At 41.4% G+C, this 15,917-nt stretch overlaps 1 protein-coding gene across 4 annotated transcripts in view; it reads left to right on the top strand.

Moving 5' to 3' along the window:
* The window catches only part of GNE (glucosamine (UDP-N-acetyl)-2-epimerase/N-acetylmannosamine kinase), a 50,630-nt gene that overhangs the window by 22,339 nt on the left and 12,374 nt on the right, over positions 1-15,917 (top strand). For all 4 annotated transcript variants that reach the window (XM_037035702.1, XM_037035704.1, XM_037035705.1 and 1 more), the window contains exons 3-6: positions 6,211-6,662; positions 10,632-10,784; positions 11,620-11,832; positions 14,966-15,053. In XM_037035702.1, coding sequence (XP_036891597.1) covers positions 6,211-6,662; positions 10,632-10,784; positions 11,620-11,832; positions 14,966-15,053 — 906 coding nt within the window. The remainder of the gene's footprint in view (positions 1-6,210; positions 6,663-10,631; positions 10,785-11,619; positions 11,833-14,965; positions 15,054-15,917) is intronic.

The raw sequence follows: 15,917 nt of genomic DNA, 5'->3' as shown, positions 1-15,917 counted from the left end.
CTCGCACAACCAAAAAAGGAAACAACCAATTTAAAAAACAAAAGACGACTAGAACTGCCAAAAGTTGAACTGTATGGAAGTCTGACAGCCAAGGAGTTAAAGAAGAAACATTCATCCAGACTGGTAGGAGGGGCAGAGAGGATGCATGGCAAGGCAGTGGCTGGCAGTAATAACCTGTGGAGGTTGCGGTGGTGAGAGAAACTGCCAGCCTCTTGAAAGTGGGGAAGAGCTGAGTAAGTGGTACTCTTCCCTCTCTGACCCCTCCCCCACGTACAGTACCACAACACAATGAAGTAGGTTGCTTCATTTTGGCAAATACCTAAGTCTCCGCCCCTTACAATGTAACAGGTTCATGGGACAAAGAAATGTAGCCAAATGAAAGAACAGATCAAAACTCCAGAAAAACAACTAAGTGATGAGAGAGCCAGCCTATCAGTTACAGAGTTCAAAAGACTGGTAATCAGGTGATTGAGTATGGCCACAAAATAAAGGAAGACGTGAAGGCTATACAAAGTGAACTAAAGAAAAATATACAGGGAACCATCAGGAAAGGGAAGGAAGCTGGGATTTAGCTAACAATTTGGAACAAAAGGAAGAAATAAACATTCAACCACAACAGAATGAAGAAACAAGAATTGAAAAAAGTGGAGAGAGGCTTAGGAGCCTCTGGGATAGCTTGAAATGTTCCAACATCCTAACCATAGGAGTGCCAGAAGGAGAAGAGGAAGAGGAAGAAATTGAAAACTTATTTGAAAAAATGATGAAAGAAAACATCCCTAGTCTGGCAAAGAAAATAGACTTCCATGTAGTCCAGGAAGCTCAGAGAGTTCCCAAAAGGTTGGACACAAAGAGGCACATGCCAAGACACAACATAATTACCCAAGATTAAAGATAAGGAGAGAATCTTAAAAGCAGCAAGAGAAAAGGAGACACTTACAAAGGAGTTCCCATAAGACTGTCAGCTGATTTCTCAAAAGAAACCTTACAGGCAAGAAGGGGCAGGAAAGAAGTCTTTCAAGTCATAAAAGGCAAGGACCTACATCCAAGATTACTTTAACAAGCAAAGCTTTCATTTAGGATGGAAGGGCAGATAAAGTGTTTCCCAAATAAGGTCAAGTTAAAGGAGTTCATCATCACCAAGCCCTTATTATATGAAATGTTAAAGGAGCTTAATCTAAGAAAAAAAAGGATCAAAACTATGAACAGTAAAATGACAACAAACTCACAGCTATCAATGACCTCACCTAAGAAAACAAAAACAAACTAAGCAAACAATAGAACAGGAAGAGAATCACAGAAATGGAGATCACATGGAGGATTATCAGTGGGGTGGGGGAGGGGGAGAATGGGGAGAAAGGTACAAGAAATAAGAAGCACAATTGGTAGGTACAAAATAGACAGGGGGAGGTTAAGAACGCTATAGGAAATGGAGAAGCCAAGGAGCTTTTTTGTATGACCCATGGACATGAACTAAGGGGAGGGGATGCTGGAGGGAATAGGGATACTGAATGGAGGGGAATAAAGGGTAGGAAAAAAGAATGGGAAAACTAATAATATAATTAATAAAATATACANGAGGATTATCAGTGGGGTGGGGGAGGGGAGAATGGGGAGAAAGGTACAAGAAATAAGAAGCACAATTGGTAGGTACAAAATAGACAGGGGGAGGTTAAGAACGGTATAGGAAATGGAGAAGCCAAGGAGCTTTTTTGTATGACCCATGGACATGAACTAAGGGGAGGGGATGCTGGAGGGAATAGGGATACTGAATGGAGGGGAATAAAGGGTAGGAAAAAAGAATGGGAAAACTAATAATATAATTAATAAAATATACAAGTTTAGAGTCAATTATCTGTTTCCACTTTAGTAAACAAACAAACAAAAATTAAATCCTAATTAAGTAGAAGGAAGGGAATAATAAAGATGGGAAATCAGTGAAATATGAAAGTAGATTAAACAATAGAGAAATTTAACAGAGCCAAAATTTATTTCTTTCAAAATATTACAGCCATTAAAAGACTAAGAGGGGAGTATTAGGCTAAGAAAACTGACAATTTAGATGAAATGGACAAACTTCTTGAAAAACACTGTTTACCAAAACTGGCAGACAAAAAAAATCTGAGTAGCCCTATATTTGTTAAAAATTGAATTCATTATCAAACACTTCCTATAAAAATAATTTCCCACAAACAGGACTTCACTCATGAATTCTATCAAACATTTAAAGAAAAAAATAACACCAGTCTTATACAAACTTAGAAAATAGGGGAGTAGATGACTCCCCAGATTATAAGATATGCATAATTCTGACATCAAAACCTGGCAACATTATAAATAAAAGTAAAACTCAGACCAGTATCACTCATGAATATAGACATAAAATTTTAAACAAAACATTAGCAAGTCATATCCAATAATATAAAAAACCAATTAATACATCACGGCCAAGTAGTTTTATCTCAGAAATTCAAGGTTAATTTCACATCTGAAAATCGATTAGTATAATTAGCATAACAGAATAAAGAGGAAAACCCATATGATCATCAATACATATTAAACATTTGACAAAATACTTAGATAAAAAACTTGTATTAAACTTGGTATAAAATGGAAATTCTTCAGTCTGATAAAGGGCAACTTTAAAAAACCTATAACTAACATAAAATGTGTGCTTTTGTTCTAAAATTGGGAGCAGAGTAAGGACTTCCACTTTCACCACTTCTCTTCAATTTGTGCTAGACATTGAGGCCCACACAATAAAGCAAGAAATAGAAATAAAGGCACAAAGACTCTTTATTTACAGACAACATAGTTCGTGTAGCACAATCCAAAGGGATCTGTGAAGTGACTGTTAGGACATCCATGTGAGGTAGAGTGATGTATGTAAAGAACCCTTTGTGATCTCAGAAAATATTAGTGTTAAATGAATTAAGTAAATAACAAAATTGTATGTGTACTGTATTCTCAACCATGTTAAAATATGCATGAAATGGCTAGAAATAAAATCAGAATGATAACACTGATATTAACAAATGTAGGTTTATGGATGCTAATTTTTAATATTTTTCCATTTTCCAATAATAAATGTATTACATATTTAGGAAAAAAGCCATACCTTTTAGGATCTCATGATAACACACAGGAAATTCTATAGCATTGCAAATTGCTGTTGTTGTTGAAGCATGAAACACTTGAAAGTGCATTTCACAGCCAAGTTAATGCTATAAAACTTCCTTTTCATGCCAGTCAGAATCATGCTGCATCGAGCCCTGGCTGGGGTGGCTTAGTAGATTGAGTGCCAGCCTGTGAAGCAAAAGGTCACTGGTTCGATTCCCAGTCAGGGTACATGCCTGGGTTGCAGGCTAGGCCCCTGGTGGGGGTTGGGTGAGAGGCAACCACACATCGATGTTTCTCTCCCTTTCTTTCTCACTCCCTTCCCCTCTGTCTAAAAATGAATAAAAATAAAGTATTTTAAAAAAAGAATTATGCTGCATCAATAACATGCAAAGAAAATTCAGGTGATAATTTCCATCATTCAGAAATTTATATTATAGTAACATGTTAGGTGTCCTGATTCCCTACTATTTTTTTTAAATGAGCTTTGCTTTTATTTTTATTTTTTTAGATTTTTAAAAAATATATTTTATTGATTATACCATTACAGTTGTTCTATTCCCCCCCTTCATTCCCCTCCACCCTGCACACCCCTCTCCCACCCTTCCCCCCCTTTAGTTTATGACCACGTGTCTCAAGTTCTTTAGATTCTATATTTCCCCTACTATTCTTGTCCTCCCTCCTATCTATTTTCTACCTACTGTCTATGCTATTTTCTGTACCTTCTCCCCCCTTCTCCTCCTCCCACTCCCCTGTTGCTAATCCTCCATGTGTTCTTCATTTCTATGATTCTGCTCCTTATCTAGCTGTCCTCTTAGTTTGCTTTTGTTTTAGGTGTGGTTGTTTGTAACTCTGAGTTTGCTGGCCTTTCACTGTTCATATTTTTTATCTTCTTTTTCTTAGATAAGTCCCTTTAACATTTCATATAATAAGGGCTTGGTGATGATGAACTCCTTGAACTTGACCTTATCTGAGAAGCACTTTATCTGTCCTTCCATTCTAAATGAAAGTTTTGCTGGATAGAGCAATCTTGGATGTAGGTCTTTGGATTTCATGACTTAGAATACTTCCTTCCAGCTCCTTCTTGCCTGTAAGGTTTCTTTTGAGAAATCCACTGACAGTCTGATGGGGACTCCTTTGTAGGTGACTGTCCCCTTATCTCTTGCTGCTTCTAGGATTCTCTCCTTCATTTTGGTCTTGGCTAATGTAATTATGATGTGCCTTGGTGTGTTCCTTCTTGGGTCCAACTTCTTTGGGACTCTGAGCTTCCTGGATTTCCTGGAAGTCTATTGCCTTTGTCAGACTGGGGAAGTTCTCCTTTATTATTTGTTCAAATAAGTTTTCCACTTGTTGCTGTTCCTCTTCCCCTTCTTGTACCCCTATAATTTGGATGTTGGAGCGTTTAAAGATGTCCTGGAGGTTCCTAAGCCTCTCTCATTTTTTTGAATTCTTGTTTCTTCATTCTTTTCTGGTTGGATGTTTCATTCTTTCTTCTGGTCCACTCCATTGATTTGAGTCCCCATTTCCTTTCCATCACTGTTGGTTTCCTGTGCATTTCCCTTCATTTCAAGTAGTTTAGCCTTCATGTGTTCCTCTAATTTGTGGCTAAAATCAACCAGTTCTGTGAGCATCCTGATCACCAGTGTCTTGAACTGTGCATCTGAGAGGTTCTCTATTTCCTGGTTGCTTAGAGTTATCGGCTCTGGGGCTTTGAGTTCTTGAGCCATATTTTGGACTGTTTGTGCCTGTTACATATGAGAAGCAGAGCCCTAGGTGTTCACCAGGGTGGGGCCACTTAGTTGCTGGGTTGTGACACTGTATGTGGGGGCGGGGCCAAAGGAAAGCAATGGCTGGGCCATTCCTTTTGCGGGGCCAAAGGAAAGCAACCCCCCTCTGCTGCCTCCTGCCGCCACCTTGGGCCCCGCGGTCTGTCCCACTGCTCACGGATGTGCGACGGCAGTCAGCCCGCCACTGGGTTTGCCCGCTGGGGCCTTTGAGGTCCATCTCACTGCTCACTCCTTTTCTGGTTTATCTGCGCGCAAATGTGTGACCGCAGCCAGCCTGCCACCCCGAGCCCTCACTGGGTCAGCCTGACTTGGAGCTGCCTGCTCGCCTGGGTCGGGGATCTTTCCTGCCTGTCCCCGCTCCGCTGCTGGCTCTGCCCCTCTTACTGGTCCCAGTTGAATGCTTCGTTGTTGTCGGACTTCCATATAGTTCAATTTTCTGTTCTTTGGCTGTGTCTTTGTTCTCCAAACCTTTGTTGTATTCAAACTTGGTTGTGGGAGAAGGCACAGTGTTTCCACCTACGCCTCCATCTTGGCGGAAGTCCTTGAGCTTTGCTTTTATAAGCAGTATTTTTTCTATTCAGTAGTGTATTTCTTTTTAAAAATTTATAAATATATTTAAGAAGTCATGACCACCCTGGCTGGTGTAGCTCAGTGGATTGAGCGCGGGCTTGTGAACCAGAGTATCGCGGTTCGATTCCCAGTCAGGGCACATGCCTGGGTTGCAGGCCAATTCCCCGCAGGGGCCAGTTCCCAGCAAGGGATGCACGAGAAGCGACCATACATTGATGTTTCTCTTCCTCTTTCCTTCCCTTCCCCTCTAAAGATAAATAAATAAAATATTTTTAAAAATAAAAATAAAATTAAAAAAAAAAAAGTCATGACCGTTGTACATTTTGGTCTTTTTTTCCCCCTAATAAAATTCTCCCTCAGATAGTTCTTCTTCCAGGTCCTCACTGCATAAGTAAGAGTTCCAAGATGCTGCTGGATGGTTGTATCTTTTTTTTTTCTCTTCTGTGAAAAAGCTTATTAGTGGAGCAGAGAGACAGAGAGTGGCTGTTCCACAGAGCATCTGCGTGGCTCTACCTCAGTCTGGGCGGTGGCTACAGGGCTTGCAGTCAGAAAGATTCATCAAGTGAGCCGTGTGTTTGTGGTCTGTGCTTTTAATTTTTGTAAGTTATACTTCAGTTTGACAAGGAAATTTTATAAAGTATTTCTCCCTTCAGAGTTCATTTTAGATTGCTTTTCTCATGTTTTTATGGCCCTGTATTTAAGAATATGCTCTCACATCTTTATTTCTCCTCTGCTTTAGAAATACATACCGCATGATTGAACAAGATGACTTTGACATTAACACCAGGCTACACACGATTGTTAGAGGGGAAGATGAGGCAGCCATGGTTGAGTCGGTAGGCCTGGCCCTAGTGAAGCTACCAGATGTCCTTAATCGCCTGAAGCCTGATATCATGATAGTTCACGGAGACAGGTTCGATGCCCTGGCACTGGCAACATCTGCTGCCTTGATGAACATCCGGATCCTTCACATCGAAGGTGGAGAAGTCAGCGGGACCATCGACGATTCTATCAGACACGCCATAACAAAGCTGGCTCATTACCACGTGTGCTGCACCCGAAGTGCAGAGCAACACCTGATATCCATGTGCGAGGACCATGATCGCATCCTTTTGGCAGGCTGCCCTTCCTATGACAAACTTCTCTGTGCCAAGAACAAAGACTACATGAGCATTATTCGGATGTGGCTGGGTACGTATCACTCTATTCAGTCTAATGGTTGTGTTTGTGTCAGGTGTATTTTATTTTATTTATTTATTAAAAGATTTTATTTATTTATTTTTAGACAGAGGGGAAGGGAGTAAGAGAGGGAGAGAAACATTAATATGTGGTTGCCTCTCACGTGCCCCCCACTGGGGACTGGCCTGCAACTCAGCCATGTGCCCTGACTGGGAATTGAACTGGAGACCCTTTGATCTGTAGGCCAGCGCTCAGTCCACTGAGCCGCACCAGCCAGGGCCCCTGTCGGGTATACGTTAATCCTTCAGAAACTATCGTGGATAGAATATTCCATTAGCAATTAGAAGGCTAGGGTTATAGGTCACCGATCTTGCCATGTTATTTGACTTTACCTCTCTGAGACTCACCTTTTCTGTTAAAAAGGCTTAGCGGATATTCATACAGTGAAATGCCTTTTAATATGTTAAATATGTGATGGGTAAATAGTTACAGGGATAGATCTTGACAGCAAAAAGGGGGAAAAGGAAGCTACAATATTCACTTATAATATGATGGCGTTTCTATGACAATAGTAACAGAATAGAAAGTTCAAGGGAGTGTGGACACCAAGTCATTTATAATATTTGTGTCTGGTTAGTAGAATGATGGGTGTTTTTATTTTTGTTTTCCTTTATTTTGGTTTTTAGCACAATGAAACTTTGTTATTTTTAATTTTAATGTCTTTCTTCCTTGATTATTGGAATATTTCGATGAGATAATGAATGTTAGAAGTGGTTAGTAAGCTGTATGTACTTACTTAAGAGGGATTATGATGATTATTATTAAAAGTGAAAGTTATAGTTGGGCCTTACAGTTCATTATTCCATTCTGTTCCGTAAATAAGCCTTAAGGTCTGAAATCTTCAACCGTTCAGTGATCTAGCCTCCTGTAAATTACCTGTTGCTAATCAGAGGCAAAGACAATAGGTTTACAAACAGAATTTCATTAATTAATTTACAGTGAGAGTACTATTGGGAGGTCAAATCAGGAATGATCATCTGGTTGGGTGTTTAGGACTCTCCTTGTTAAGAGGTAGACGTGTTGAGTAATGAAGTTAGTGAATGAATTGATTTGGTGATTGTGTGTATTTTACCTCAGATCACAGTGAAATAGGAAAGGGATTGGGCTTTTCTGCCCTGTAAATTAATCCATTCTATATATTTTATATTCTTGGATAGATTTGTAGTTATTAAAAAACCTGACTAGATAATGCAGGTGAAATAAACTTGTCTCCTTTGTCTCTCCTCTGTGTATGCTTCTAAGTAAACATTCTTCCATTCTGTTCTGATTGTACTGTTATATGTGTTCTACAAAACTTTGGATTGTTGAAAAACTTGCAATGAATAGAAAATAACCATTATAAAGTAGAATGCAGCAAGCTTGTACTTGTAGGCCTTAAAGTTCTATTTGGAACCATTTGAGCAGTATCTTTATGAAATGAAAGATGACAAAATAGCAAAAACTAGATTTTAAAAAACCAAACCAGTATATGTGTTGAGAGGAAGAAAATTGGGCATAAATGTAACCATGAGCCCAAGCCACCTACCTCTGCCAATAATACATTTACAGAGTCTGTACCTGCTTCTTCTCATGTTTCTCCCACATTGCTCATAAATGGGAAAAGTAGTGTTGGGTATGCCTCTCAGAATATGTGACTTTGTAACCAGAACATTAATAAATAACAGTCCTAATAAAAATATTAGCAAAGTTAAAAAGACATGTTAAATTCCCAGTCATGAAAGAAATGGCACAGTAAATACAGAATTTTAACACGAAACAAAACGACAGCACCTTAATGGAAAGGGCTGGGTGGAGGGGCTGAAGCTGCTGAGGTCTGGAGATAGACACAGTGATGATGTCAGAAATTGTGCCCTGAGAAGCAGCTGTAGGCTTTGTATAGAATGTATTATTGCCAGGGTTGGCTAGCTCCAGTTCATTGTCCTGTGTGTTCTTTTTCACTGTTTTTTTTAAAGACATGTAGTTCTTGCATTATATGGTTACTTTCTAAATAGTGCACATGCTTCTTAATCCCACTTCAAGGAGAAGACAAATGAGAAGTGGAAAGCTCCCATGGGGTAAACTGCTGTAACTGCCTCTTCACCTTCCACTGCCCTTAGCAATAAGTTACACAGAATGGTCCTGTCTGCAGGGGACTGCTGGGGCTCTATAACATCCTCATTATCAAAGAAGAATTGCCACAACCGCGCCCCCCTCCCCACCCGCCAAAAAAAGGCCGCAGAAGTCAGAGACACAGGTCTTCCATAGCTGGTTGTATACATTTAGGTTAAGATTATTTGTATCCAGCCACAGGGAATCGTGTGAATGAAAAACAACGACTACATGAAAGGCTGACGTCATTCTTCTATTTACGAGTCATGGAGTAGCTCATGCACATTGTAGAACTGCACCAGCAGGGCCAACTCGTACTGTATCCTTTGTCTCTTTTATTGCTATTGCTCTCCCCATAGTTTCTGATAGCCCTGATCTCTGTCTAGTGACTTAGCTACATTTATGTTGATCACCTCTTTCTAGACTTCTGTTTCTGATAGATTCTTTCAGGCCTTTAAGTCTTTTTCCTACTTTGCACAAAACTTTAATAATTATATCTCCCCAAACCCCAGGGTAGAACGTAATATAGGGCCAATAATTAGAAAAAAATAGCCCTAGCTGGTGTAGCTCAGTGGATTGAGCGCGGGCTGCGAACCAAAGGGTCGCCGATTCAGTTCCCAGTCAGGGCACATGCCTGGGTTGAGGCCAGGTCCCCAGTGAGGGGCATGTGAGAGGCAACCACACATTGATGTTTCTTTCCTTCTCTCTCCTTTCCCCTCTGTCTAAAACTACATAAGAAACCTTTAAAAAATTGGAACCTATAGTCTCTTGAATCAAATACTACTGAAGGGTCTTAGTAAAAATTATGTTACCATTAAATCATAAAAAAATAACAGCTACTGTTTGAATTTGGAAATTAATGATAAATTTACAGTGTAATATAAAGTTGATCATTAAAATTAGTATCACAAAGAAATATATTCTCACTAAAAATAAGCATGTGGCGCTCATTTTTAGATTTATGCGGGAGTCCAGGCCCTGTTGACCAGTGCGTTGGCAGAGCACTGTCCATCTGAACCATTTTCCCTTTAAATCTTTGCCGAGGGACTGTCCTTGGGATCCCAGCCTGGGGATAAGTGGAGCCTTTCTAGTCCTTTGAACAGGCTTAGAAGTACTGGCCATTTGTGGAATCTGGTGGGTGATGGTATGGGGAAGCTCCTCTGTGTTTATATGAAATATATTTAGTGCTCATTCAATCTCTAAATGCTCTGATTTGCAACATAATATTATTCATTGGTATTGCTGATAATTCATTAGATACACTAGTTAGAAATTGGGAAGATTCACATTTTTCTAATGCTTTGAAAAATTTTGGATTTGCAACAATAGACTCTGTGTCTGCTATTTCAAGTTATATATATATATATATATATTTTTTTTTAAGACTTTATTTATTTATCTTTAGAGGGGAAGGAGAGAGGGAGAGAAACATCAATGTATGGTTGCCTTTCATGCATCCCCTGCTGGGAGTTGGCCTGCAGGGAACTGGCCTGCAACCCAGGCATGTGCCCTGACTGGGAATCGAACCGAGATCCTCTGGTTCGCAAGCCTGTGCTCAATCCACTGAGCTACGCCAGCCAGGGCTTTCAAGTTATATATTTTGTTTGTGGTAGCAAGTACCTTTGCAAAATGTTAAGTGTGCTGAACCCTTGGACTTGTTGCTCTATGTTCTTATCATTGGAACCTAATTTGGATGGCCTGCTAAAAATATGACAAATTACTTTCTCTTAGCATTTTTAGAAGCACAGACTTTTGGGTCTGCCTTTTGGAATTTGCCTCTTCCTTTGAGAGTCTTAACTAATGAAGCAATGTGGTTGGATTTTCTTGAAACAGGTGATGATGTAAAACCTAAAGATTACATCGTTGCCCTACAGCACCCGGTGACCACCGACATTAAGCATTCCATTAAAATGTTCGAGTTAACGCTGGATGCGCTTATCTCATTCAACAAGAGGACCCTGGTTCTCTTTCCAAATGTTGATGCAGGTAATGGGACTGGAAGGTGAAAGTGTGACCCCTCCCTTTCCAGTTGTGTGTTTCTGTTGCGTCTTCTTTGGACTGCCATTCCTACCATGCTCATTTTATGCTGAAGGCTGCTCTCTTTGGAAATGTGTTCCCGTTTTCAAAGGATCACCAGTTCTGCAGTGGAGTGAATAGGCTGTGATGTTTTTGTCGAGTCTAGTAGGAACTTGATAGGAAATAAATACTAAGAAAAAGATCTCGCTAATCCTCATTCTCATTTTATGTTAAATCTCTTCCCCCCATTTTGCACTGGTAAGAAAATGCAATAGCCAGGAGACAAACCTTAGAAGTCAGAAGTGCCTTTAGGAGTGTAAGGACCCCACTAACCGCAGTAAAATGGCCATCATTACGACTATTTCCTGTTCTCCTGTTTATATTAGAACTGGAGTCTCCAGTTGACCCTCAGGCCTGCCTGTAGGCTTTGGTGCCCGTGAGACTGTAACCATGCTAATGGGGACCTGAGATACCAGCGAGAAAGCCAAGCAGGAGCTGTCACGTACTGGTTACCGTGAGCTGACACCGCTCATCGCCGAGCTCCTAGGCGCTCTATGATGAAACAGGCAGCACCCCTTTGCTGCAGTGTCCGGATGTCACCGTCTTTCTCTGAAGGAATCCCTGTCTCAGTGTCTCTTGAATAATCTTTATTGTTAGGGGAAACAAAGTAGGGTGTTAAAATGACTGTTTCTTTATAACTGTTTTGAGTCTTTATGGGAAGATTTCTTTAAGTGGGACTGTACTTGCCAATGACAATTGTTTATCTCATAAACTGTGTAACAGTTGTTTCTTTTCACTCTCGCAGGGAGCAAAGAGATGGTTCGGGTGATGCGCAAGAAGGGCATTGAGCATCACCCTAATTTCCGGGCAGTGAAACACGTCCCATTTGACCAGTTCATACAGCTGGTTGCCCATGCGGGCTGCATGATTGGGAACAGCAGTTGTGGGGTCCGAGAGGTGGGAGCTTTTGGAACACCTGTGATCAATCTAGGAACACGTCAGATTGGAAGAGAAACAGGTATCTACCTTCGCCTATATTTTGACTGACTGGCTTAACACGTGTGTGTGGATTATTACAAGGCATGCAAATATTATCAAGTGAGTGAATGAAGTTAATGACCCATTGCAGCCTAAAATCTATAAAGAATACACAGGGATCACCAACTTTTTTTAGGGCTCTACTTACCTATTTATTGTCTTTGTAATACTGGTTAGAGCTAAGAGTTTCTTAGGTAACTATGAGGTTTGAGGGCAGTGTTTAAGAGACGAGTTGAACGTGGCCTCTGAGCTGTCATGTAACCTCCATTCTAGTGGGAGGAGAGATCGATGATGAACCAAGGAAAAAAAGTTAGGCCGTGTGCTGCCCAGATGTGTGGGCCACATTAGGGGAGATAAGAGAAGGCGACTTTTAGGTGACACTTCAGCTGAGGTATGAATGACAAGGAATTAGCTTTATGAGGATCGGGGCGGCGGGGGGGGTGGGGCAGAGAAGCAGAGGAAAACACCACTGTGAAGACGAAGCTTACTACAGCTGAGAACCAGGGGGTCCGTGTAGGTGCAGGGCAGTGGCCGGAAGGGTGGGTGCAAGATGACGTGAGAGAAGGCAGACTGAAGCTAGGGGAAATACTTTGGGCTTTTTTCTAGTGTGATGGGAAGCCATTTAACATGGTATTTTGTGTGTTTTGGAATGATCATCTGGCAGGTGTGGAGAGTGGAATGAGGTGACAGGGTGGAAGCAGGGAGCCGAGTTAAGAGGCTTGTTCAGTTCCTGTGTGATGATAGCGGCTTAGACTCTGTGGCAGTGTCAGAGTGCGGAAAGGCCGACTTGGGGTTGTTATGGTGGCCGCCGTGGCTTGGATGTGGGCAGTGAGAGGAAGAAGGGAGGAGTCAACACTAATTCTGCGGCTGGGTGTGCTCTTTCCTGATAGGGGGGAAGCTGAGGGAGGAGCAGATTTGGGAGGGGTGCAATTAGGAATTCGCTAATGGCCATGTTAGGTTTGAGAAGCCTATTAGATATCAAAGTGGAGATGGCCTCTAAGCAGCTAGATAGTTCCAGGCAGAGTTCGAGTTGAAGATACAAGAGTGATTGGCATATGGGATGGTATTTAGAGCATCAGTTCAGGGGCTTTACAGAGACACCCCAAAATAATAGTGCCTTAAATGAGTTAGATTCTTCTTTGTTTCTTACTGGTATGGTCGGAACTTAGCCTCCATCTGTCTTGCTCTCAAGTCCACATTTTAGCCATTTGGAAGGGGGAAGGGAAAATGTCTTTCCTTTTAAAAACATGATCTGGAAGTTGCAAATATTTCTTCACACATCCTATCAGAACATGGCCACAAGGCCATGTCTAGCTGCAGGGGAAGCTGAAGAGTATATCCTTTGGCTGGGCAATCAGCTGCCCAGCGAAAATGCTGTTACCAGTATCCTCAAAGGGTGTTGAGGATAATGGCATGCTCTGCTTGAGATGATGTTTCAAACCAAGGGGCTAAATGAAATTACCCAGGGGGGGCATATAAACAGGGGCAAGAATGGAGCCCAGGCCTGGCTGAGGAGCTCCCCGACATTTGGAGTTCTGGTGAGGAAGGGAAGGCCGTGGAGGAAGACTGGAAAGGCACTGCCGGTGAGGTCGGAGGAAACCAGGAGTGTGGTGTCATTAAACCCAGGAAAGAAAGTATCTCCAGGAGATGGTACTCAAAGCTGTTGAGAGTTCAAGTAAGACATGAATGGAGAATTTAATAATGGACTGAGCAGTGTGGTCCTCTGTCAGAAGCCGTCTCTGTGCTTCCTGCCACCACACTTTATAAACACGTGCCCATCCGTCCTTCTTCATATTGGAGCATTTGGGATGTGGGGTTCCTCTTGCCTGTCCACTGCTACCCTTCTGTGTTCCAAATCACCCCTTCTGCCTTCTGAGGGTCTTACCAGTTATCCTTTCTCTCCCATGTATCTTTCTTTAGCTTCCTCATCATTTAAACATGCCTGGGCCTCTCATTTCTTAAAAACAAAATGACACAATATACCCCCTTCCTTGATCCCACACCTCTCTCTCCACCCATCACCCTTCTGCTCTTCCCCTCTTCTTAGCCACGTCTGTTGAAAAGCATGGCATTTTCACTGTATTTACTCCTTCATATCGGTCAGAGAGTACATGGAGAGAAAGTGACTGAGCAGCTGACTGCTAATTGACTGACTGACCAATCTGGCCTGACCAGCTGATGACCAACTGGCTAAGCAGATAGAAGGCAGCGCAGACTAAGAGAGTGGACATGCTAGATGACTAGATGAGTGACAGGTGGCTTCTGCTGGGTTGGCCAAAAGGTTTGTTTGGCATTTTCCAAATGATGGCTCTAGTGGCACTTAATTGTCTTTGACTTCATTTGAGGTCAATACAATCTGACAGCTTTGTTAGATTGTGTGTGACAGCTGTCTTATCGGTGTGCATTAAAAAAACTTACCAAAATTGGTGAATTTCTGTGTAGCCATTTTGTGTTTGAAGATGGAAGAAAATACGCAACATTTTTGGCACATTATGCTTTATTATTTCAAGAAAGGCAAAAATGCAAGTGAAATGCAAACACAGTTTTGTGCAGTGTATGGAGAAGATGCTGTGACTGATCAAATGTGTCAAAAGTGGTTTCCAAAGTTTTGTGCTGGAGATTTCTCGCTGGACCACGCTCCACGGTCGGGTAGCCCAGTTGAAGTTGATAATGATCAAGTCGAGACATTGAGAACAATCAACATTATACCATGTGGGAGACAGCTGACATACTCAAAATATCCAAATCAATTAAGTTATTGGTGAAAATGAAAAATGTGTCTTTTATCGTATCACATGGAAAAAATCACATGGATTTTTTGCCAGCCTAATAGATTAAGCCAACTTATTTATTACAATGAGTATACAAAAACTTTATTTCCTTTGGGAATGAAGGACCCTAGTGCCATTAAGTATTTGACACATGAGATCTTGCTGAGAGTGCTTTAAAGAAAGGTATACAGTAGGAAAGTCGATGTCTCTCTAAAAGGAGAAGGCTTATTTTCAGTCCTCTGGGATTCGGGGATAATTATGAGCACAACACACTGCTGATTTCTTTATTCTTTGGGTATTCCCACTTCTGAATCATGGCACTGTGTCACTGGGTTTACCTAGGAGAGAATGTCCTTCATGTCCGGGACGCTGATACCCAGGACAAAATACTGCAAGCGCTGCATCTGCAGTTTGGTAAACAGTACCCTTGGTGAGTACATACCCTCTTTCTTTAAAAGTGCTTTAAAAGAGGAGCTGCTTTTAGCCCCGTTTCCAACCTGTGACCCCTGTTTCAACCCCCTAACAGAGCTCTCATTCTCCACCCCTGGGCCCCCAGCTGGTGGGGAGACAGGGCTCGTTAACATACCCCTATTGTTCCACCAGGGGTTCCGATGGAGAATAATTTTTTTATTTGTCTCAGTTAATTAACATAGCTAGGAAATAGGTCTTTAGCCTACTTTGATTTTCCGTATTAGAAAGTAATATAACTGATTTTCTTTAAAAATAGTTTTCAGCATTTTAATTTAGACTGCCCTCCTTTCTATTTCAAATTAATGAGATTTTCCTGTATTGGAATGTTTTTTCCTGAATATAACTTTTCTTCCATGAATGTAAAGATGCAAACTTAAAAAAAAATTCGGTGGCATGGGTTCTCTCTGGCTCTGGGGATGCCTAGAAGATCGTGCTGCAGCTGCCTGCATTTCCCAACAGATGGTACTTTGGATGGGAAGGAACTCCGGGAGCAGCCTAGGGTTGGGCTGGCCTGGCAGAGGGAGGCAGGGCTACTCTTCTTTGGGTCTTCTAGAGGGGGGGCAGGCTCTGAGGCAGAAGCCGCCATTCTTCCAAAACTGTGAAGCTTTTGTATCTTCTTATTTTTGTTTGTAAACTAACCCTACAGATTAAGAGAATTAAAACTAACATGGGAGTAGGGTGGGAGGCGGGGAAATGTAGGAGAGCTCAGGTGTTAGAGTTTAGCCTTAATTGATAGGTTTAAGTGATTAAAACTGTAACTAAAGAGTTAAAGAGTTTGACCTTAATTGAGAGACCTAAGTGACTAATGCCTGTGAAAAGCTGT

The sequence above is a fragment of the Sturnira hondurensis genome, unplaced genomic scaffold (genome assembly GCF_014824575.4).
Source record: "Sturnira hondurensis isolate 20B ecotype Veracruz unplaced genomic scaffold, ASM1482457v3 Scaffold0022566, whole genome shotgun sequence".
NCBI classification, from domain to species: domain Eukaryota; kingdom Metazoa; phylum Chordata; class Mammalia; order Chiroptera; family Phyllostomidae; genus Sturnira; species Sturnira hondurensis.
The sequence above is the reverse complement of the archived record's forward strand: the minus strand, read 5'-3'. Positions and strand labels throughout refer to the sequence as shown.